This window comes from Colletotrichum lupini, chromosome 1 (genome assembly GCF_023278565.1).
Source record: "Colletotrichum lupini chromosome 1, complete sequence".
NCBI classification, from domain to species: domain Eukaryota; kingdom Fungi; phylum Ascomycota; class Sordariomycetes; order Glomerellales; family Glomerellaceae; genus Colletotrichum; species Colletotrichum lupini.
In genome coordinates, this window is record NC_064672.1 from 7,294,557 (window position 1) to 7,317,217 (window position 22,661).

The following is a 22,661-nucleotide window of genomic DNA, read 5'->3' on the forward strand; positions in this document are numbered from 1 at the left end:
ATCTCTTTCACAGCTCATCCCGTTCATTCTCGTCCGTTTCCTCCAGCTGCTCAGTGTCTTCATTCGCAACCTGTGCTTGCTCATCTGCGACCTCGTGCTCTGCGTCCTCTGCGACGGGTAGAGCCGACTCAGTGGCAGGTGCCTCTTCCTCAGACTCAGCGCCTTCAGTGGACTCTTCGACGGGCGACACAGTCTCAAAAGCTGATGCCTCTTCAGTCTCGGAGGCGTCCTCAGAGACGAGAGTCTCAGATACGTCCTCCGCGGCACGGGTGTCCGCAACAGCTTCTTCACCGGAGCCTTCCTCAACTTTGACGACGGCATCAGCCTCAGCCTCGATCTTAGGAGCAAAGCTAGCCGTAGGCTGGACCCTGACAACCTCCGTCTCCGTAACAATAGCCTTGACCGTCTCAGTCACAGTCTCGATGATACGCACCAACTCTCTAGAAGTGATGGTCTCATGAACCGGAGTAGGTAAAGGAGCCCTCACTTCCTCGGAAGAAGGAGAAGCAGTCACAGAAGTTTCCTGCTCCACAGCAGAAGTCTGCTCCGTAGCCAACGTTGACGTAGGCTCAACATCCTCAACACTCGCAACTGACTCAGACACGAAAACCTCCACACTAGGCTCTGGATCAGCGACTTCAACCTCAGGCGTAGGCTGAACAACAACCTCCACCGAAGCCTCAGAAGCCGTCACGGACTCCACAACAGCCTCAATACTCTCCATCAACGGCGGCGCCTGCTGCGAGGCCGGAACCTCAACCACAGGAGCAGCAGCATGATCGACAAACTGCCCATCCCAATCCTTCACCTCCCTCGGTGCAGGGCGAATCGCCATGAACAACACAAGCAAACTCATGACCACGATGGCAAGGTTCTTCTTATCCTGCATAAACACCCGTGCAGCCTCGAGAAGCAACTCCGCGAGTCCCGCGTTCTGGAATGCTTGTTGGCGCTGGTGGTGCTGATGTTGCTCGTGGTAGTGAGGTTGTTGGGGTTCCGGCTCAGGTTGCTGTTGTGGGGGAGGAGGAGAGCGAGCTGAGTAGGCGTCGTGATGTGACGACGCGGGTCTGGATTCGGGGGCTGGCTCGTGGTTTTCTGGTTCAGGAGCCGGAGGGTGTCCGTAGATCTCACGCATGCGCGCCTCGTCGCGGAGACGGCGTTCCTCGCTTTGATCGTAGCGGGGCATCGGCTCCGGAGAGGGGGGCCGAATGTCCTCTGCCGCAGCAGGGGGAGGTGATGAGACCGGGATATGAGCCTCGCTCTCAATGTACTTCGGCTCCAAGAGATGAGTCTCCTCAATATGCGACGTCTCATGCAGAGGTTCCTCCATGGACGGCATATCGCGATCAAAGTCCGACATGCCGCGCTCCTCAGGCATATCCCTTCCCTCAGTCGACTCAAGGATCGTAGGATCGTGCTTGACGAGCGACATCTGCTGCGACTGCGCCACAACAAGACGCTCCAGCTCATCCAGCACAGCCGACTCGACAATGGGCTCAATTTCAACATCGACGCGCTCCATCTCCTTCCAGCACGCAGCCCAAGCACCGGTCCTCATGAGGCCGTTGCTAGCGTACACCTTGATGCGGAAGATCTTGCCGGGGCCGAGGGACTCGTAGCGGATTTCGTGGCGACATGTCTGGCACCAGTGCGTCTTTGCGAGGGCGCTCTTGCGCCTCGACTCTTCGTCGTACTCCTCCTCGTCGCTGTCCATGTCCTCGCCGAGCGTCATCTCGTTGGAAGGGCCGAGGTAGTGCCCGCACTCGAGAACGCGAGCCCTTCGGCGCAGAGGAAGGTCGAGGGCTTCCAACAGCCGCTCCTCGAGTATCTCGTACTCGTCTTGCGGGTGGGAGAGGAGGATGCCGCGCTCGCAGACAGTATCGGCGACACGGTCGTGAAGGTGGTGCCAGGCCTCGCGGAGCGTCTTTGCTTCCGGGGACAACGTCTCGGAAGACGTTTGCTCCAGGATCTCAGCCCATTGCCAGCGGAGCGGCAGGAGGGTGACGTGAAGAAGTACGAGCGGGGCGGGCTCTTTCTTAGGGTTGAAGCGGGTAGGTGTCTTGCGGCCCTTGGCAGAGTATTGGGCCGACACGTTGGGGCTGCCGAGGCGGGAGATGGTCGGCACCTGGGAGCGTTTGCTCGAGCGTGGTGAGTAGGAGCCGCCGGTGACGGAGGGCGCGGGGGATGAGTATTGCAGAGCCCGAACGTCGGAAGGGGAGCGGAAGGGCATCCTAGGCGCGCCGCGGATGGTTGGGACGAAGTCTTCCTTATCGTAGTAGGACATCTCGGACACGGAGACGTCGTCAGACATGTGGGAGAATCTCTTGGAGGAACGGTTACTGGTGTCCTTGTGATGGTCGATATTGCCATCAAAGGAACCGAGTGAGCTGCGCGGGCTGCGGTCGCTGAAGACGTCCGAGTCGCCGTGCTGGGAGGAGCTATCGCCGCCGTCCTCGTGATGCGCGGGTCGATGACGGGCATCGCTCTCCCGACGGCTAGTTTGCGATTGTGTGTTGTAGGACTCGCGACGACTTGCCCGCGATTCCGTGTTATACGACTCACGGCGGCTAGCGCGCGAGTCGGTGTTGTAGGATTCGCGCCGAGTGCTCACATCGTAGTGTAGCTCTGTGCCGTTATTTGTAGACCCCGTGGAGTCGTGGCGTGCGTGTGACCTATTTCTAATAGTCTCCATGGTTTGAGCCTCGAGTCGCTCGAGGACCTCCTTAGCGGCAGCCTGAATGAGAGCATCGGTACGGCCGGAGACGCGGCGGAGGGAAGAAGAGGAACGACTGGCCTCTTGGACGCCGGCGGGCTCACCATGGTCCTCGTCGGCGACTTCGATGGCAGGAGCGGGTGTGGGTGTCTCATCTGAGTCTGTCTGAGCCATGTTGAGTGAGTCTGCGACCTGCTCCGCCAGTTGGCTCGTTGTGATTTCGGCCGCGGGTCCAAGTGATCTTCCCCTCTCAACTTCCTCGTCTTCAGGTTCTGTCTCTAGGGCGGGGGTAGATTCTTTCTTGGCCTCGACTTCGGGTTCGGGCCCTGGTTGAACCTCTGGCTCAGCTTCTGGCTCGGCAGCTTCTGGCTCGGCAGCCTCTGGCTCAGCAGCCTCTGGCTCGGGCTCTGGCAGGGGCGTATCCTCTTTGCTCTCCTCCTCATGTTGAACCTCAGGTTCTGCCGGAGTTGTCGTCTCTTCAGCTTCTTCGGCCTCAACGACAGCTTCAGGCTCGGCCTGAAGCTCTGCCTCTACCTCAGCCACCAATTCCTCAAGCTCGGTCTCCTCCGCAGTTGCTGGTGCGGGAATATCTTCTGAAATTCCCTTCTCAGCTTCAGCCTCTGCACTCAAAGGCTCCTCCTCATGCGTATCCTTGGTATCGGTATTCGCAGACGAATCCTCATCTGCTGGTGTGTCGGCTTCTTGTGCGGTCGCCGCTTCCGGCTTATCCTCCTCAGTGGGATGTGTATCTTCCGAGGTAGGTTCCGCCTCTTCAACCTTCGTCTCGGATTCTTCAGAGGTATCCTCCGAGGTAGACTTCGTCTCCTCAGCCCCCGCAGCCTCCTCAACTGTCGTGTCGGCTTCTTGCTCAGGAGTATCCTCAGTATCATCCTCCGCGACAGCCTCTGTCACAGCTGCCTCGGCCTCTGTTGTGTCTTCCTCCTTGTCGTCTTCCTTCACATCGTCCGACTCGGTCTTTGACTCCTCCACAACGACCTCGGGAGTCTCGTCCTTGACATCCTCCTGTGTATCTTCCACCGTCTTCACCTCCTCGGCCTTGGCCGCAGCGGCGGGGACGTCGTCGTCCATAACTTCGGACTCGGCAGCTTCGTGCGCGGGTGTATTCAAGCAAGACTGGTCAACATGGATCTCAAAGTCGAGATCCTCGGGTTTTGGCCCGGATCGTAGCATCTGTCAGTAGTCGACAGACAGACAGACACGTTCCAGTCGTTAGGATGAACGGAACGGGAAGCAGTAGTAATCTGGATAAAAAAAAGCGGGCTTGAGGAATGCGGTGAATGCGGGTTGGGATAATCCTCCTTTCTCTTTAGAGACGAGGAAGAGAGACACAAAAGTCTCTCGAGAAACGCGAGGATGCTGCGTGTGGGGGTGGTACCCTATAATTCCAGTCTGTTTATGGCCCCCGGTCCGGGACGGGTCGAGGGAGCAACCGGTTTTGGAGGTGGTTCGTTTGGGATGGTTCGGTGGAAATATGGTGCTCTCTCTTTTCGAACAGGTCAAAAGTCAAGGTGGGACCTTGGTCTGAAGACAGAGTTTCCAATGTTGACTTTGAACTTATTCTGGACAATCATACAGAAACACACACAGAGAGAGAGGTAGAGAGAGGTGCTCGGCTAATATGTGATGCTTCGTTGTCTCCCGGTGGTTGGTCAAACTATTGCAAGTGGGCTTTCCACCTTCTCATCTTTTGGCGCCGGTTGGGCATTCACGATAAAAAAAGGGAGCTGCGGTGAGAGTGAGGCGCGCGTTCAGTCTAAAGGGTCGGGATAGGCCCAGGATGCATGCATCCTGCGTCCTTTGCATTGACAAGTGACGGGAGTGGCTTGCGCATCGACTGGGGGTTGCGTGAGCTGCTCGCGGTGTGCTCATCTGTTTTGTTTACTTTCGTTGCCGGGTCGAAGCACGGGGGTGGACGGTCACTGGTGACGGAGTGGGGGTGGAAATTTGACCCGCTGTATTTTCCTTCGCCCAACCATGCCATTTTTCGACGTCCTTCTTTTCGCCCAATTAGGTTCTTTGCCTGAATGTTCTGCCTTGAATGCGGATGGTTGGGGGAGGATACTCATACGAACATGCAGTGTCATGATCCTTCTGGCCACGATGTACGGAGTAATCTATACTTTCATATTCCATCTGTGTTCCTATTGTCAAGCAGCCTCAAACAAAAGGGTTCACACGCTCCCATTTCCCACGCAAAGTTCCCTTCCATTCGACTTCAACACATACATGTCTTCTTCCCTCTCGCACAGCCAATTTGACGTCATCTAAGGTAGTAAAGCCGATAAGAAGATAGTTGCACCATCAACGGGAATCCCGGACTCTCTCTGTCCCTCTCCATTTTGAAAGGTCCTGTCTCCAGGGGTTCAAAATGTCGGTGACCGGTCAGGGTACAGTCTTAGCCACCCGGATGACCCCATCCGGTCTTCCCATCCTATCCGAATTCACCTTGCTAGAAATTACTCCGTACCCATCCCGTTGTGGCGGCATGGCCCAGTTGCCGGGCCGCTTTGATAGTCCCAAAAGTCAATCCAACTATCCGCCGTCCTCTCAGTACGGACAAAACTAGTGAATTCTGGAAATGAAGTGCTCTGACGATCGTGACAACTTAGCTTCGATCCCTCTTGTCGATGCGAATATGATGCCATGTTGTGATTTCGTCAGTGGCTTGCGTCCATAGTCATCTTACCTGAGCGCTACGGATGGAGAATGGAATAGAAGCATGTAACCATAGCACACGTCAACACGGAATCAACGGAGAGGTCCAAACTCCCGGTCTATGATTGCAAACTACAAAGCGACTATTATACAACCCTCCGGCAGGCCAGCCATCTTTTCGTCTATCATGCTCTATGCTTCTATGATAGGCAGTTTTCCTGAAAAGATCAACCCAAGTCCCCATGCAGTCTTGCTGAACAGATGAAACAAGAAGTTTGCCCAGGCCGATGTTCGTTAAAGAAAAAATTTCTAATGCAGAGAAGAAATGCAGCCCCCATCTAGTGGGTGAGGAAGGGGGGCGGCAAGTGCTGCTTGCTGCTGTGAGAGGATATCATAAAAATGTGGTTCCCCGCCGTTTAGGTTCATTCCTGGAGTTTTACAATCCTGGATCCAGGGTCATGAAGAGGGGACGGAGGAGACATCTCTGTCCTCATCCAGAAACCAACACCATTCTTCTTCTTCTTCGTCTTCTTCGCCAACGATCTTCTCGCCTCGTCTTTCCGGTCCGTCAAGTCATTGTTTATTTGGAGATCTCAACACCGCCGGTGGCACCAAGGGCCTTCTTGAGGTCACCGTAGATGGCGAACTGACCGGCAGTCAGGGTACCGACCATGAAGAGACGGGCACCGATACCGGTGTAGGAGCCGCGGATGCCGAGCTCCTTGCCGATCTTGATGAGGCGGGAGGTGGTGCCTTCACCGGGGAGACCCTTGGTCTTGTTGATCTTGGAGAGCATGGTGTCGGCGGGCTGGGAAACGATGGCGGCGGCGAAACCGGCCATGAGACCGGAGCCGAGGTTGACGGCGGTCTGGGCGCTGTCGGAGAGGGTGTTCTTGGGGTACTGGCGGAAGATGGCCTCGGAGACCTTCTCGAAGACGACGAACTTGGACATGGTGTAGGGGATCCTGAAAAGGTAGTGTCAGTTTTTGGTGCTCTCCTTGAATTCCGTGCACAATACGCATCGTGCGCGCCAGGAAAAACTTTTGCTGGGGTGTAGAGATTATACTTACTGCTTGAACAGAATGGGTCCGAAACCGGCGTAGAAGGCACCGATACCCTCGTTCTTGAGCATCTTGCTGAAGCCGCCGATGAGACCGTTGGCGTAGGTGGGCTCGGACACGAGACGGATACGGGTGGCCTCAAGGGGGCAAAGGGCAATGTCGGCGAAAAACTCGGCGGCAGCGGAGGAGGCGAGGTAGACAGCAGTGCGGTTGTTGACGGCGTTCTCGTAGCCGATCACGTTGATGGACTGCTGCTTGAAGAACTCGTATCCACCGAACTTCAGGGAGCCCTGGAGGAAGTAACCGGCAGCGGTAGGTCCGAAGCCAGTGAGAAGAGCGCCGGCACCCTCGTTCTGGATGACCTGCTTGAAGCCGCCGATCATACCGCGGTTGTAGGTGGCGGGGTCAAGCTGGATTCTGGTCTTGACGCTGTTGATGCCAAGTTAGTCATCTGTGCCAATTGGTTGAATACCATTGCGGGATGTCATTGTCGACTGCCGCGATTGAGCGGAGAGCTTCGCTGGCGGGTTGCGGCCTTTCTCTTCCATTGTCCGCCATTTGGCTTGTGAAAGGGCACGCGCACCGGCCAGGGGGAAGATTCTCTTCCCAACCGCGGAACCGGCAGGGGAAAAACACCTACACATCGACGGGAGTGAGAGCACCGTGGGTGACGGAGCAGCAGACGGCACCGGCAAGGGCGAATCTGGAGTAGAGGGCGAGGCCGGAGAGCTGGCCAGGGGCGGCGGCAGCAGCCTTCTCGACGACGGCGTCGACCTTGGCCGAGCCGGTAGAGGGAACGGAAGAGGCCATTGTGGATGAGATGTGTGAATCGAACCGGAGAAAAAATACAAAAGGCTGAGTGGGGAGGGACTTGTCACGAAGAGCCGCGCAACGGGATCGTGAGATTCAAGGGGATGGAGGATGGATGGTTAAAAAGGGAGAAACTTTTTTCTGCTGTTGTCGAGGGACGGGAAGTACGAGGTGGCCGGGTAAAAATTGTGAGGCCTTTTTTTAGCGGCGCCGCGGCTGGGGGGTGAGGAGCGAACTAGGACCGAGACAGGCGCAATTGGGAACTTGTCCTTTGCAGCGGAAAAGATTGGCTCGGGATTACTCGGGAACCCGCGATTGCGCACTGCTTGAGAGGTACGTATCTGCTATCACACTGGACCCGACCGGGGTGAGCTCTTGCTCGGCCTCTCGGAAAAATCTTTGCGTGGACAGTCGCTGGTCGGCCAAGGTTTAGCCGGGGCGGTCCTCCCGCAACATCCAGTCCTGGTACGCCTTGCTATGCATTCCATCGTCGCAGTTCAAGTTTTTTTCTTTCGTTTCCTTCCAACGCAGCACGCAAAATCACTACAAGGGATCCACCCGTCTACTTAGCGTCTTCCATTGACCCATGTGTTTGCCCGTCAGTGTCGTCAGAGCTGTCCAGGATGGGCCATCTAGTAGTAGTCAGAGATACGGATACCTCCCGCTACCTGACTGCGTAGCCATCGCCGTTGGATGCAATCTGTGATAAATACCTAATCTTCAACCTACTACGTAGAACTTCCTGGGCATTAGCAATTCCATCCACGTCGCTCTTCGCGGCGCACATCGAGGCCACCAAACCCCAAGTTCTGTTCCATACATCTTACGTCCCTGAAACATCGTTGCGATGCCCGGGTTGGTGTAGATTTCGACGGCTGCATCAGAGCCGCCCTCCATCATGACTCAAAATTCGCCATCTTCCCGCCTACCCTTCTAGCGGATGAGGTAAGCTCGGGAAGCTCTCCGGCTGCACCCAGCCACCAAGCATCTTCCGACTCCGCTGCTCCGATGCCTCCGGGTAAACTGCCGACTACCGACAAACGTAAAGCCTTCCTGAACAGGTATGGAAGTCAGCTCGAGACGTCTATCAAAGCAATCGAACTGAAGTTCACAGTGCTCCTGTATCAATATCATGAATTTTGATTCCCCAATACCAATGGTGTTCCAGAGACAATGTTGTAAAAAAGAAAACACGCTGAAAAAACCTGCCTTCATTAGAAATACAAACTCGGAATGAATAATACAGCCGCCAAAAATGCATTTGAGCAACGCTGAACACTATGCAGCCCGAAGGCTGTACCAAATCTCAGACCGTTATCATCAAATGATTGGATATATTGCAAAACATTGCCCGCCGATAACTCTTTTCGTTCCCATTCCAACACCTAGATTTTTGTCGCCCAACAAAGTCCCGGCTCGTAGTATGCCGATTGATCGTACTTCTGAGGGTATATGTAAAATGACAGTCCAGCTCTGTGGAACGGCAAAAAGATGCAACATGACCGTAGATGATGGTAATTCCGGTTATATCAACAAGATAGCGAGTGACCTATGAGCCTGGGTCCATATTGTTGTTTTCAAAGAGGCCCAAAACATCTCCAGGCAGATATTCCAACCATGGTGGCATCATCTCGTTTGGCAACCCCAACGCTCCAATATCAATCGGGTTCTCAAAGGTGATGACATCCGTGATGGGACCCATGCCTTGCCCAAGGTAGGAGTACGTCGCGTTGGCGTATGTAGGATCGAAAGCAATGTGCTGCCCGGTATGATGCTGTTGCGATACCGCATCGTGCATATTGCCAGATGGCGAGACCGATGGCATCATGGAGTGGTCATATCCTGCCGAGTTGTGTGACGAAGGTGTGAAAGACGTCGGTTGCTGAGGGTGCGAAGTTGCAGCTAGAATTGGCCCGGCATGGCGTGTTGGGGGTGAATTTTGCTCTTCCTGGATGCCTTCAAACTGCAAATGGCCTCTTCCTTGATTAGGAGGGCTCATGGATGACGTCGACAAGCGTTGCGCGTGGTGAGAACGTGACGTTTGTCTCATGGCAGAAACAACCGGTTGGGGATATGCAGTAGCAAAGATGGAATGGGGAGCCGTCTCGGGCAAGCTCTGGCGGATTGGGTCATATGTCATGTTCCCAGGTGGCGTAGGCGCAGATGTGAGAATGTTGGATTGTTGAGGTTGCATGGAGCCGTGATGGCCAGACTGACTGGCATGCATGTTCTGGTACATGAGCGTTAGGCTTGAGTTTGGTGAATTTGTCGTACCCGTGAGGGACCAAGCTATTGGCGGCATGTTGGGTGTCGATGGATGTGGGAAACGCCCGCCGATTGAGCCTCGGCGAGGCAGTCGGGCGCCCTCGTACTCCTCATTGGTGTACGTCTCGCAGTCCCATATCCCCTTGGACTTCTGGTCGAGCGCTGTAAGGATGTATTTGACTCCGCCCCAGTACTTATGCAGTTGCTGGAGGCTCTTGTAGCAACGAGAGTAATTTTGGTTGGCAGCCGACGCGAGGAGAGAGTGCTTAGTAGACATTCTTTGCTCGTGCGAGGATGACTTTTGCCTCTGACCCTCCATCTTAGGCTCGTTTGGCGGAGATGTTTCTCTCGACGTGGGGTTCGAGGCGTTCGCGATAGATTCCATTAAGAAAGCGCATGCAGCAATGTACATGGGCTGGGATGTGAACGGGTTTCCTATGAAGCTCTTGGGGTCGATGAGTTCTGCAAAGGCGAGAATATCGGCGATCGTCTTGGCGCTAGACATGGAAAGCTCGCGACTGTTAGGTAGAAGCTGATGTGTGCTCCTTAACGAGCCAAAGGGGGTCAGCAAAGTAGGTTGGTGCAGGATAATGATGAGCGCATGGAACCAGAAGTGAAGAAGAATGAAGTTTGTGCCCTGCCCCAACTTCAAGTACGTCTTGAAATTGGAGACGCTGAAGTGTAGCCGGGGATCTTGCTTTTGGTAGAGCTTCGTTAGCTCATGCTCCATCCGCGAAAGCTTTGCCCATTTCTCCGAGGTCAGATCATTTGCGTTGCGAATATTGTTCAAAACGTCGGATACACGGCCGTAAAGGTGGATGATCTGGATGAAGACGGGGAAAGGGGCAGGCCAGCCCGATGCCGGGTCAAGAGTTGATACTGGCAGAGCCAATTCAAAGTCGTCATCACGAATTGTCACAGGCCTGCCTGTTCCAGAAGATATTACTCTGTCAAGAACGAAAACAGCCCAGAACGTATCGGTACGTTCTTGCTCAACCTCGAGCTGCTCTTCGCGGGTGAGTCCGTTGTCGTCCTCTTGTGGACCGTCGGTTGCTCCCGCATCACTGCTCGCTTGGTCTCCGTGGCGAGTGTACCAGGGGTCTCTTTCACCTTGATATATCACGCCGACCATCTTCTGCAAGCCCAGGTCGACGGCCATGCGAATGGCCAGGCCCAAGTACATCCACAGAGCACTGTCTTGATCTGCCCCGAAACCTTCGTACGCCATCATCAAAAGCGCCTGAACAGCGCCTACAGACGGACAGGGGAAAGTGTCGACAGTGGCAGCCTTCGCTCTGTGGGCGTAGAACTGGCCTTGTTCGGCATGAGACGCCTCTTCGTCTTTGCTATGCCCGAGTTGTGGCGAGTCGGAGAACCGGGCGGCCAACGCACACACAGCGTCGACAAGAATAGGCTCAACACGCTTCTCCTTGACCATGCGGGTGAAGTTACCCTCCTTCAAGAAAGGATAATTGCAGCCCAAATGCAAGAAGAAGACTTTGACTAGGTGTAGAACTAGAGGATGGACTGGCGCAGGGTCGTTGGGATCGTAGACTGGTAGGTCCTCGTCGGCAACGGCGACCTCTTCATGCTGAGGTATACCTGACAGAGCCATTCCCATAGACTGAACTACACTGGAACCCGAGCTTGGAGATGTAGCCCCAGCAGAGCCGCCAGTACTTCGTCTGCGGTCCCGTACGGACACCACCATCTGCTTGTAGCCGGGAACGATGGCTGTCGGGCCAAAGTAGCGAAAGTAGGGCACCCTGTGACGCTCTGTATGATGCGACACAGGAGAGCGGCTCTGGGTACTGCGTGCATCATCGGAGAAGGATGTTGCGCGAGGATGTGAGGGTCGTCGAGGTCGAGAGCTCTGGTCTTGTTCACGAGAGCTATGTTCTGACGAACGTCGCAGGAAGGTCGGCGAGTGGCCCGCATTGGTGTCGACAACGTTCCTTGGGGCTTGTTCGCCTTCTGATTTGAATCCAGAGGGGCGCCGGCCGGTAGCGGTGCTCTTTCCATGCTTCCTCTTGTCGGGGTTTCCCCCTTCTTCTTCCCGGATATGTTCGTCTTCGTCCTCGTCTTCCTCTACGTCGTCGTCCTCGTCATGGTGGGGATCTCGGGTGGCGATGGCGCCACTTGAAGATTTCTTCTCAATCACTTCATTATACCCCAAGCAGGTGTGTCCGTTCTTGGCGCAAGTTGAGCAGCTGGGGCGCTCGCCGGCGCATCTCGTCTTTCGTTTGCGACAGGTCAGGCATCTGTCGAAGGCCGAGTCAGGTTAGCTTCTGCATACAAAAAACGATTCACGGGCAGACATGCAGTAACTGTGCCAAGGAAAACAGCACCAGCCGCAACGACTAGCAGAGGAGCAGCAAAGGAGAAAAACTCACGCGGCGTTGATCCTGCGTCTTTTTGATGGCGGATGGCCTTGGTTTGTGACGAAGCGGATCTGCTTGGGCGCGGGGGTCGCTCCGTTGACGATGGAGGTCATGGCGCGCAAGGTGAAGGAACCTCTCAATAGCGACGCAGCATGATGCTGCGCTGCAGTGGGCGGAGAATGACTGAAAGGGTCAGAAGGGGACCAGACCAGCAGTAAAGGACTTTACTGCGTAGCGACAGAACGGCAGCGGGCGCAGCAGCAGCAGAGCAGCGGAGAGTGATCCACGTTGGGCCTCCAAGTCAGGTCAGGCCTGGGTGGAGATGGCAGGTGTCTCCCGGCTCTGAGGGGCGACGGAAGTTTGTAGCGGGTTGCTTAAACCGGGGTGTAGCTTCCGGGGCAGAGTGCTAGGTATTAGATAGGTGCGGCGTGCCTTGGGGAAAGCTTGGGTTGTGCAGGATGTAAAGGGGTTCTGGTGGAGACGCGGTGCTGTAGCTCCAGATCCAGGCGGGTAGGGCTCAAGCTTCAGCTGAGGGATCGGGCGACGGAAGTCAAATGTGTGTTGGATGGAGGTGGGACATGGCGGCGGGAAGTGTCATGGAAGAAATGGACATGTCTTGAGGGCCGTAGTCGTGCAACGTAGAAACATGGCCGTTTCATCCCGTCCCGAGGAGGGGGATAAAAAGAAAGTAGTGAGAGGTGGCAACGGACGGGTTACCTGCACTAATTAGACCACCAAGAAAGGGGGGATGAGATGACGGGATAGGATGGGATGGGAGGGGGAAAGAAAGCAGATGGGCAGAAAAAGATCAGCAACCTTGGACGGGCTGGCTTGGTGAGTGGTGGTGAATGGTGACTGGGCAATGCGGCAGATGAGGAGGGAAGGCAACCGAGGAAGGGGGTGACGAAGACGAGCGAGGAAGAATGAGGGGAGGGGGGAATGTTGGGGGCACTAGGGGGATGAAGGCGGTCGGGAGAGGCGCAGACGACGACGACGATGTTGATGGGTACGGAGTATCAAGTGGGAGTATGGCGTAGGGTAGGCGTAGGCGAGGACGCTCGGCGTCGTTCGAACTTGTCTCGTCTTGTCTTAGATTGGCATCGGAGGGCGGCGCAGGACAGGTTGTGTGGTTGTGGTTCGTCGTTCTTTGGACGGGATTTCGGGAGAGCGATCGTGCGGTGGACTGGGCTGGTGGATGACTGGATGATGGACTGTTGGTGTTCGGGGAAGACGGGGAAAAGCGATCGGGGGTGAAGGTGGGATGGATGGGTGATGGGTGGTTGGTGGGTGGTGGGAGACGCAGGATGCGGCGTCGACCAGGGAGGGGGGGGGGGGGGGGGGTCCTGTCGGGTCGAGGGAGAACAGCGGAGGGAAACCGTTCAATTAATGCTTCCATCCGATGCATATTGTAAGATGACAAACCAATTTAATTAAAGGAGAAATCCGTCCTGGGGTACCTTATTCTGAATTGCCTATGCTCCTTCCATCCTTATTGTGACAAGTGTTCAATCCACGGAGGAAAGAGCTCTCCAGATATGAGAATGGAAGGTTCCTTCCTGCCTTCTCAAATTGTGTTGTGATCACAGACAACTGCACCTTCCCGCACACAGCAATTCCGAAGCAATGGAAAGCACGAAAAACTGGGTCCCGTCATCCGTCAAGTCGGCATCCGCATGAGATGATCATCAATCATCTCACCAGTCTCCGCGTCTTCGGGTCCGTCCTTACATTCATTTACTCTGTAATCACTTCTCTGATGCATTCTTGATTCTTGTCTTGGTAAAAAGTGAGGGGCTGTTTCCTCCGAGAAGAAGCGTGGCTACTGGGCAGAAAAGGTATAAGTGAGCACATTGCCATGGGCCGAGCAATCTCGACAAGACACGAGCCAAGCCCAGTTCAACACCTATCACTTGTATCCGTAATTCATTCAGGGAATCTCGCATACTTGGGCATAGCCTCGTGCGGTTTGGTCCGAAAGATTACCAACTCAGGCTTCATCAATGGTAGTTGATAACTGACCAAAATGGCCATCCACTCACACACGCCATCTTCCAAACTCTCTCCCCCCTCTCTCTCTCTCTCTCTCTCAAGCTGCCGTCCACCGAGTCTCACCGCTTGCAAAAGCCGGACATATCGGTCAAGGGAATCAAGTCTGACTACCCCATCGAAAGGAAGGTGCCGAGAGGGAGAGAGGCTTTCATGTCGGAGTGTATCGCTTCAGGCAGTTACTTCCACCGCGAGTTTGGAGACTTTTCCCCCGCCTCACCCTGAAAGTATCCGATGCGTCGGCACTTGCTTAGATCACTTATCAGAATCCCCATGTTTGAAGAACTCAACTCCCCTCACGTCTCTCCTGTCGCCAAGTCCATACCACCGGTACCAAAACGCACTCATAGAACCACCTTCCTCTTCTCCCCCATCTGCCGTACCCTCTGTGCCTCTCACAACCACACCAGCCTCACTCATACAATCCATACAAACCTCCAACGAACCTCAAGAACCCTTAATGTGGTATTCTCATCTGACCATGCATCAGAAAGTGAAAGTCCGGGCGATGTTGTCTCACGTACGGGGTACACCAGATATCCAACCAGACTTACTCAGACTCATGCCGGTATCCCCCTCCCCTCCCCTCTCCTACCCTCCTTGCCCACACCACATCAATAGTGACCCGCTTTACCCCAGATCCCCGAGGCCCGCGTCAGCCCACTTGCGCCTTCGGCAACCACGGGAAGCCCGCGCGGGCTGGTGCCACCAGTGACGGTACTATTGGAACCCAGAGACTGGGCGGTAAACCCTCACTCGGCTCAATCTGGGACACAAAGCCCAGCCAGCAGCCCACAGTCACGGTCCTAGTTGTCTCATACAAGATAGGTCAGATAATGAAGAGTAACTTGGATTAACTAACGCCTACTACAAGGTGATGATATCGTAAAATCTCAGATAAACTCCTTGTCCCGCAAACACGCATGCCGTTCTGGTTGGCCCCCTTTGAAATACTGCTTTCTCATGTGCAACTTCAAAAGAACCGGTAGCGCCGAAACCACCGCCATATTACCGTTGACCCCCGCCCCTATAGAAGTTTTTTTTGTGTAAACCACACCTCCCTGATATGCCTGTCTTTGCTCATTACGTTCGATCTCATCGATGACTCCATACTATATACGGTGGGCGGTGATGATGGACAAGTCCGCATCCAAAGAGACGACGGGCTGCGTCCCTCTACCCAAAGACAATCGTGACGCCCATGTCCTCGCTAACACGTCTCCACAAGTCAGCCCCTGTACCGAGCCGTTGGCCAGGTGTAGACATTCCAATAGCATGATCCTCGTACGCGGCATGGTCGTCAATCATGTCTGCCCGCCTCCAGACCTCTTGCGCAATTGTCCACGCGCGCTGAATGTTCGTCATGCCCTGCCGGCGTTCAACAGCCACAAAAGCCTGCCGGGCTAGTTGTCGGTCGCTCGGGCTGATGGCTTCGCATGCTGCCACAAACAGTGGCCACAAAAGAGCCGCCATGGGTCCGGCGTGATTGACTGTTGCAGCACAATGACTAAGTGCCGTATGCGTGTGGTGCTGAACAAGATGATGCTGTCTCGGGTATCCGTAGATGCTGCGGTAGAGATAAACAAACGCAGAGTGGCGGTAAGCGAGGGCATTGTTGAGAATCGAATGCAGGCGTGCGCGCTCAGAAACGACATCAGGCTCATCTGAGCTCAGGTCGTCCATCGTGTCTGGTGAGAAACCCGGAGGAAAGCTGGGCTGCCACTGCTTGAGTGCGTGCTCAATTGCGTCCGAAGTGGTCTCGAATTCGGAGCGTAGGACGGCGACCTTTGTGAGCTGGCCGTTGGTAATGGCTGTCTGGAGCTCGGTCTTGAGGGCGAGAAGGTTCGAGAGGCGATGGATAATAGGCCAAAGCGTTGTAGAGAAGCCCAGCAACGTATCGACAGAGTTGAGAGGCGAAGTGGTAGGAGAATCAACCGGTGGGAAAGGGATAAGGCATCCTGTCGCTGGTGCGGTGGAGAGGGGAGCTGTGCCAAAGGAAAGCGCAGCAATAACGTCGTAGAAACGGAATGCCTGACAAAAGGGTCAGCCAAACATTACACGGACCGGGATGCAGGAAACTTACGCGTTCGAGGAAAGCGGTGGTCGGGTCGGTGTTGTCACTGCTACCGCTCATAATTGCAATGGCACCTTTGAGATGACCATCAACAATATTGGACCGGCCTTGTTGCACGAGCTATAGATCAATTAGGTAAGAGGTCGAGACGTTGCAAGCAATAAAACTTACTACTTCATAATAGACGAGCAACATGATCGTGGCCAAAAGCTCGTTCTTGTTTGCTTCCCCGCCGAGTTCAATCAACCGAGCCAGGCCTTGGATGGCTTGGTTGTGGAAATAGACCGCCTTTTCTTCCGTGTGACCGCAGCCTCTGTTCTCCAAATGCGCACTCGCGAGTGCGTAGATAGCGTTTGTGACGGTCTTGCTCCGGTGGCACAGCGGCAGCACAAGTTGCTGGAACGGGTTTCCGGCTTCCGTCTCTCGCAGGACTATGAGGTGTGACATGACGTTGGTAAAGTGATCAACTAACGCTCGACGGTTTGGCCGTTCCGAGAACTCGGAGAACGTCGGGAACAGGAACTCGAGACGCGGCGATGCCACTGGGACAGGCGCTATCATGGCCAGGTCCGGGTGGCGCTGAGCTCGTGTGACTGCAAGATTTTGAATTGCATCCTGCTGCACGGAGCGACGGCGAATAATCTCCTCGTCTGCATCTTCCAATGAAAGATTGAAAGCGACAGAATCCACCGGAGAGATCAGCGGAGCGTCGTCCTTGTCCTGATGCAGACCAAACATCTTCTTGAAGTCGTAGGCCAGCGGGTCGGCACTGTCTTCCGGTTCCTCTAGAATGGCCTCCTCCACCGCTCCATCGTCTTCGTCGTCAAGAGCCTCCTCCTTCCAATGTCTAATGGCCGCATCGGGTGCTGAATATCGTCGAATGAGGGCGCTTCCGCTCGTGAAAGATGCTGTGTCAGAACCGAAACCGGCAATGGAATCACGCTTCTTGCGTTGTCGAGGCTTGACTGGTTCGTAAGAGCATTCCTGGCCACGCTCGGCGCATCGAGAGCACTGCGGGCGGGATTCGTCGCATTTCTTTTTCTGCAGGCGAGAAAATCACAGTTAGAACCGTTTGATGGGTTATTTGGAGGGGCTGCTGCCGCGATCCTAGGACAATCGGTTCTCCGAATGGGGAGGCTCGTACCTTTTCTTTGCTGTTCAACGAAGTCAGTAAGGAGCTCGGATCAAAACAGTGAGAAGGGAGGGGTTGACTCACCAATAAGTACATCCTGCATGAGGCAAATGAGTTCATGTCAGAGATCGGCTCAAAATATGGCCAGTAAAGGCAAGTGCGTCATGACGGAATAAAAGGGTGCGAGATCTGGGGCAGCATCACGAAGCCATTCGAGCGGCAATAGCGAAGCGCATTCGGGGCAGTGAATTGGCCCAAACGAGGACCACTTGGCTGGGGGCGGGAGGAAACAAAGCGGAGGCAAACAGCAGAGCGTTTAGGTATCAACTCACCTGATCTGGATCGTCTCTTGGGAGCCTTTGGCGGGGCGAGTTTAGTATACAGTAACATGATGCTCAAGAGCTGGAACCTGTGGCGCGCACAGGCATGGCGGTTTTCAAGATTGCCGGAGTTGTGTTTCTCTCAAAAGATGTGGTATATGGACGAAGTTGCCCTACACCTACATCACGCACGGAGAGAAGGGAGAAGGCCTGCGGTAAGAGTGTGTGGACCGAGGCTACTTGGCCTAGAAGACGAACGAAGACAGGCTTTCACGATGTCGGGTAGGGTCCCGCAGTGAAAGGTGACGGTCGGGGCCAGCGGGCGCAAGGCGGTGCTGGTTTTGCTGGTGGTGCCTTATGGGATGGAGGGGTGAATAAGGTAGAATCGAGAAGCTCGTGGGGACTGGGGGAAGTCGACCAAGTCTGTGTAGTGGGTATTTCCCTCGTCTCTTTTTCCCCCCTTGACTCTGTTCCAGCCTAATACGCCTTGCCTTCTGTTTAAGAATCGATTTGTCGGTCTGGTGCCGAGGGTAAACGGGCTTTAACGAGGAAAGCTTTTCTCTCTTCCTGGGTTCTGTTCTCGCCCTTTTTCGACGGGGCCGCAAGCTGGGAGGGCCAGGGGCCGGGGGCTGATGTGCTGAGGTGAAGACGAATGCGTATTGTTGGTCCGTTCTCTTAGGGCGTGGGGGATGGGGATGGAGACGGTGCCTCTGGAGACTGTAGCAGAACGGCGAGATATGGGGAACTTGGAGAGGGCGGAGAAAGGGGAGAGAAGAGTCGAAGGAGCACTCGTGCGAGTCAAGTGAGATGTTGGGTGCGAGCCAGCTCAAATACCACTGAATGAAAGGAGGCAGAATCCGAGACGGCGAGAACCTTCAAGAGGCAAATGGGCAAAGAGGCTCGTTCAACCAGGCGTTTTCGCGATTTTTTCTCCAACAAAGCCTGCCCGTCCCCAAAAGCCACCAAAATGGACCAAGGTCAATGTCGAATCCCAAGTCGCGCTGGCGTACCGAGCGAGTACCCAAGGCCCGCAGCCCAAGAGCCGGCGATGGCGGCGTCCTTCCCAATGCTGACAAGACCGCTGCCATCACGCACATCGTGACCAAGAGATCCTGGGAGACTAAGATGTGCTAGAAGCAGAAAGGTGGAGAAATTTGCGGGGTTACAGCGGCGATTCTTGGTGCGGAGATGGGTGTCACAATCTCGGTCGACATGTCTGCAGCCCGTTGGCTCCAGTCCAGTCTCGATGGTGGTGCACCGGTGTCTGTGCTTGTTCCCCGTTGGTGGCAGATGTAAAGGTGATTCTCTTTCTATCTGGGTATGTGTGTGTGTGTGTGTGTGTGTGTGTGTGGTCACTGGTAGCCGTGAGGAAGGGTTTCCCTGCGAGGTGTGAGCGAGAGCAACGCCTGAAGAGCTATGGGATTACAGCAATGTAGGTACGGCGACCTGTCTGGATGTTGGAGTAAAGGGGGGCTGCCCCATGACAGGGTAGATGCTGGTTGGTAATTATTTGTTAATGTGTGTGTTCTTGAGGGATGGCATCTGAACAGGGGAGCCTTCGGGAGGCGCTGTCTCGTAGCGTCCATGTATCCGTACTCTCTCGAGCTCAGCCAGAACACGACGAGGTGCAATCTTGTGCCGTGACGATTCGGGTCGACCCTAATGCTACCGATTTCCCTCTTCGAGTTCTGCTTCTCCATGGTCTTGTGAACTCAGGGAACCGACGCAGCTCATGAAATGTTCCGTCCGGTACTTCGTCATGGTGACTGGCCTGTTGCTGCAAGGCATCTGCCATACCTAGCTGCCATGCCGCGCCCCCGGGACTTGATTGCCATTGTGTCAATGTCCGATGCCAGCTGCCAGAAGCGCGTGCTTTGTCAACCACCGCAAGCCGAATAGGGCAGAAATAGAACAGAATGAGAAGGTGGCGCGGAATAGCGTTCTTTGCAAAGTTCGTATACGGTCATCCCAGCTTGAAACGAAGCTAAGGAGACGCTTCTGCTGCTTCCAAGCTCCGGCTAGTCGCTGAACCTACCACAACTGTTCCGGCTCGTGAACGGCTCTGCAGGCTTCTGCCGCATTCCTTCCGGTAGCGAGCCAGAAACGTCATTCCTCCTTGTTGATGCGAAATGGTCGCCCATCTGCATTGCCACTATTGCCTGAGGCCTGGTGATGTTCGCATCTCCCTTGCAGGTCTCACAAACTTCGATTGTCAGTGGACGAATACCATCGGTACCTGTGATTTGGACCCTGCAGCAACCGGCAAAGTTTAAATGGCGTAGTCGTTCAGACGGCTCGGAACTCTGATTCTTTGCCAGCAGCCAGACTTGAGCTCCGCCTAAGGCAGTGCTGTAATTGGCGACTGGCACGACTGGCACGACTGGTTGTCTCCGTAGTGTCGCCAGGGCTGCGGTTGCGTTGATTAATTGGGTTGGAAAAGAATGCATTGAGTCACTTGACTTTGTTGGCCTATCCACCAATCGAGCCACGCCGCCGCGCGGTGTCGTCCTTCAGTCTACCAGCGGAACCGAGATGGCCACTGCTTGATTCATTTCCCGCGGGCCGTAATTATTGTGTAGCAAGGGGTCATGAACTGGCTGGCAGCCTGTTAGTCGGACTTGGACTGTGACATTGTCGAGTATTGCCATTTGTTAGGATGTCGAGCGCCTGACGGCAATCAGCGAGGGCAGTTGGTCTGAATGCAGGTGGACGATCTGAGGGTGCGTGGATGCGTGGGTGCCAAGCTCTGTATGTGTCCTCGATGGCCCTGCTCCTTTTTGCCTCTTTCTCACTGAACGCAAGCATTCGACCAGGCACACGCTTGTGACGACACGACTCAAGCGCCATGTTAGCTCGGGAGGTTAGCTGTGGTTGAGACGCAGACACAACCACACACACACACACACACACACACACACACACCCATGATCCTAGAGGCAGGCCGCCAAGTGATGAAGAAGGTTTTCTTCCCCGCATTCTCCGAGCCCTCAACCACCGTTGATCCGTCCAAGCCATGGGGTAGCGTGCCTGGAGTCTGGAGATGACACAGACTAGGTGGTTGTGACGATGTTCTCGATGGCTTCCAGCCCCTTTCCAGTTGGGTAAGACCCAGAGTCCTAGATGGACCTCGTGTCTCCGATGCTACCACATGGCGCAGGATGAGATTGGTGCCAGGCGGTAGGTGACGGAGGAGAGGCGGGCTGACGGGATCCTGGGTGCGGGTTGCGACGCTTGTTAGTGGCAGGATGAGGGGGTTGTCGGTGAGGGGAGCGACTTGAGCGGTCAAGGCGATCTTTCTGGGTGTTTTGTCTGCCTCAGCTGGACAGAACACGAAGTCGAGGCTCGTACTTGGGCTGTAGAAAGATGTATCTTGTAGATTGCAAGGTAAGTCTCAAGAGGAACGGTAGTAGCATGTACTTTGAGCTGCTTGGGTGGCTGCGAATTGGGGAAAGCTGGCACCTAATGTATCGCATTCTTAGAGACCCCCGTGGATTCGTAAATAGTTGCCATTGCCCATGCCCTGCCAGGTACTGACGGCACTGAGGTACAGACCAACCACAGGGCAAAGTTTGGCTTGTCTTTCTGATGAAAGTCAGAAGCGAAGACAGAAGCGAAGACAAAAGATGAGACGAATCCGGGGAAGGTCTCCCAAAGTAGAACTTGTAGCGGTTGATCAGCGGAGCGTCCTGTCGATATTCTGGGGACTCTTGAAGGAAGTGTCGGGCTGCGGGCAATCGGCGGGAGCATCCAGCGTGAATGGAGACGAGGACTGGGCGGCGGGTCATAAAGGAACTTCAAGGGACCAGAGCCCACCTCAGGCGGACGATTCGACTCCGCGAGCCCACTGACAAGGAGAGGTTCCCGCCGACGGTGTTTCCCTCGCGCTGTCCAATCGCATTGGGGGCTGGGACTAAGCAAAGAGCAAAAGTTCTGCCCTCTTTTTCGCCATTCTTCCGTCGATATTGCTGTGGAGTCGTCGTTCCTCGCCAAGGGCTGGAACTTGGTCCTTGTTAGGTAAGGGAAGGAGAAGTGTTATTCCTAGATTTGTCTTGCCCAAGGACGAGAGTATCTACAATTCCGCAGGTCCTGGGAATCCAACCATGTCTTGCCTAAGGCTGCATGGAAGTCTGGTGAACCGTGAAGACTGGTGATGGGAGGCAAGCACGGCACGGTTGCCCCATACTCGCTCCTGCTCTTGCTGCCTCCCACCAACACACCAACGAACCAATGGACACTACAGGTGTACGAAGATCAAACTTTAAGGAAAGTGCGAGCAATCCTTTGGATACCTACGGGCAGGACACGGGAAACGGGAAGCACACGTGGACGGGAAGTCCGCACCTGCATTTTTGCGGCGTGTCTGCTCTTTCCGCTCTTTAGGTGTCCATTCATCGGTACTTCGTACCTCACTCTGTGTGCCTCAGGCAAAAGACTATCCAGATCGAGGAAGGTACAGTCGGTTAAGTTACCTACACCTTTTGCTGTGTGCCTGCCGCTCCCACGCCGTGTCCACGCCTTCCTCGCTCGTTTCCATCGGTGATCACGCCGATCTTCTCCCCCTTCTACCTCCAGTGCAGGCAGGCACGCAGTTTATATTCCTGCCGTTGGGACTTGGGTCACTGGCAATACTCCGTAGTCCATGGGATTGGCAATCATGGGCTTTCCCTCTTTCCTTCCATTCTCCACCGCTGCCGCTGCCATGCCGTTGTGCCTGAGGTGACTTATAAAAAGTCGACAAGTACGTACCTCTTCCGGCACCAAGACTCTGCCGTCGGGCGCGTGCCTTCTTGGAAGAACTCAAGCCAAGCAGCTTGCCTTCTGCATCTTGTTGCCGCGAGGAGCAAACAAAACACCATTCCGAATCTCAGTGTCTCTCAGTTTCATCGATAGCTCAGGGAAGCTCACCGAGCATCAGGCATTCATCCGCCGCCTCGGTTTTCATAGTGTTTCCTCGAGCCAGATACAGATAGTCTTCCTGCCATTAGATTTAAGCCGTCAGGTAGTTGGCGAGTCCGCTTAGGTTTCATTCTGAATACTCGGTAGGCTTCTGGTCGAACAACAGCACACCTCTCAATTCTCAAGTTTTCATCTGATGACCAAACTAGATCCGAGTGGATGGTTCGCTTGTTTGCAACTTTCTTTTTTCATCCCATACTCTGCATCATCCAGACGCGAGGTCCGTG

At 54.8% G+C, this 22,661-nt stretch overlaps 8 protein-coding genes across 8 annotated transcripts, besides 1 other annotated feature; 2 read left to right on the forward strand and 6 right to left on the reverse strand.

The window, feature by feature from the left end:
• Nucleotides 1-7: 7 nt before the first annotated feature.
• Nucleotides 8-3,904, reverse strand: CLUP02_02081 (uncharacterized protein; the record flags this gene model as incomplete). The annotated part of the gene is made up of 1 exon (XM_049281116.1): nt 8-3,904. One exon carries the CDS (start codon nt 3,902-3,904, stop codon nt 8-10), a length of 3,897 nt encoding a protein of 1,298 aa, XP_049137073.1.
• Nucleotides 3,905-5,969: 2,065 nt separating this feature from the next.
• CLUP02_02082 (uncharacterized protein) lies at nt 5,970-7,260 on the reverse strand (the record flags this gene model as incomplete). The annotated part of the gene is made up of 3 exons (XM_049281117.1): nt 5,970-6,354; nt 6,460-6,879; nt 7,091-7,260. 3 exons carry the CDS (start codon nt 7,258-7,260, stop codon nt 5,970-5,972), a joined length of 975 nt encoding a protein of 324 aa, XP_049137074.1.
• Nucleotides 7,261-8,809: 1,549 nt separating this feature from the next.
• On the reverse strand, nt 8,810-12,519 carry CLUP02_02083 (uncharacterized protein; the record flags this gene model as incomplete). Its single annotated transcript, XM_049281118.1, has 3 exons — nt 8,810-11,786; nt 11,919-12,128; nt 12,485-12,519. 3 exons carry the CDS (start codon nt 12,517-12,519, stop codon nt 8,810-8,812), a joined length of 3,222 nt encoding a protein of 1,073 aa, XP_049137075.1.
• Nucleotides 12,520-13,761: 1,242 nt separating this feature from the next.
• On the forward strand, nt 13,762-15,002 carry CLUP02_02084 (uncharacterized protein; the record flags this gene model as incomplete). The annotated part of the gene is made up of 6 exons (XM_049281119.1): nt 13,762-13,818; nt 13,914-14,146; nt 14,207-14,331; nt 14,443-14,520; nt 14,574-14,780; nt 14,827-15,002. The coding sequence occupies 6 exons, from the start codon at nt 13,762-13,764 to the stop codon at nt 15,000-15,002; spliced, it is 876 nt and encodes a 291-aa protein (XP_049137076.1).
• A 126-nt stretch (nt 15,003-15,128) lies between these two features.
• CLUP02_02085 (uncharacterized protein) lies at nt 15,129-17,548 on the reverse strand (the record flags this gene model as incomplete). The annotated part of the gene is made up of 6 exons (XM_049281120.1): nt 15,129-15,983; nt 16,036-16,146; nt 16,198-17,067; nt 17,171-17,180; nt 17,243-17,255; nt 17,491-17,548. The coding sequence occupies 6 exons, from the start codon at nt 17,546-17,548 to the stop codon at nt 15,129-15,131; spliced, it is 1,917 nt and encodes a 638-aa protein (XP_049137077.1).
• A 770-nt stretch (nt 17,549-18,318) lies between these two features.
• CLUP02_02086 (uncharacterized protein) lies at nt 18,319-18,612 on the forward strand (the record flags this gene model as incomplete). Its single annotated transcript, XM_049281121.1, has 1 exon — nt 18,319-18,612. One exon carries the CDS (start codon nt 18,319-18,321, stop codon nt 18,610-18,612), a length of 294 nt encoding a protein of 97 aa, XP_049137078.1.
• Nucleotides 18,609-18,692: a sequence feature (Short protein (CLUP02_02087, UQC75433.1) was converted to a misc_feature.).
• Nucleotides 18,693-20,314: 1,622 nt separating this feature from the next.
• On the reverse strand, nt 20,315-20,788 carry CLUP02_02088 (uncharacterized protein; the record flags this gene model as incomplete). Its single annotated transcript, XM_049281122.1, has 2 exons — nt 20,315-20,323; nt 20,399-20,788. Coding segments are annotated over 2 exons (399 nt in total), but the record flags the coding sequence as incomplete, so codon positions are not given.
• A 728-nt stretch (nt 20,789-21,516) lies between these two features.
• CLUP02_02089 (uncharacterized protein) lies at nt 21,517-22,309 on the reverse strand (the record flags this gene model as incomplete). Its single annotated transcript, XM_049281123.1, has 3 exons — nt 21,517-21,712; nt 21,884-21,947; nt 22,225-22,309. Coding segments are annotated over 3 exons (345 nt in total), but the record flags the coding sequence as incomplete, so codon positions are not given.
• Between the last annotated feature and the right edge of the window lie 352 nt (nt 22,310-22,661).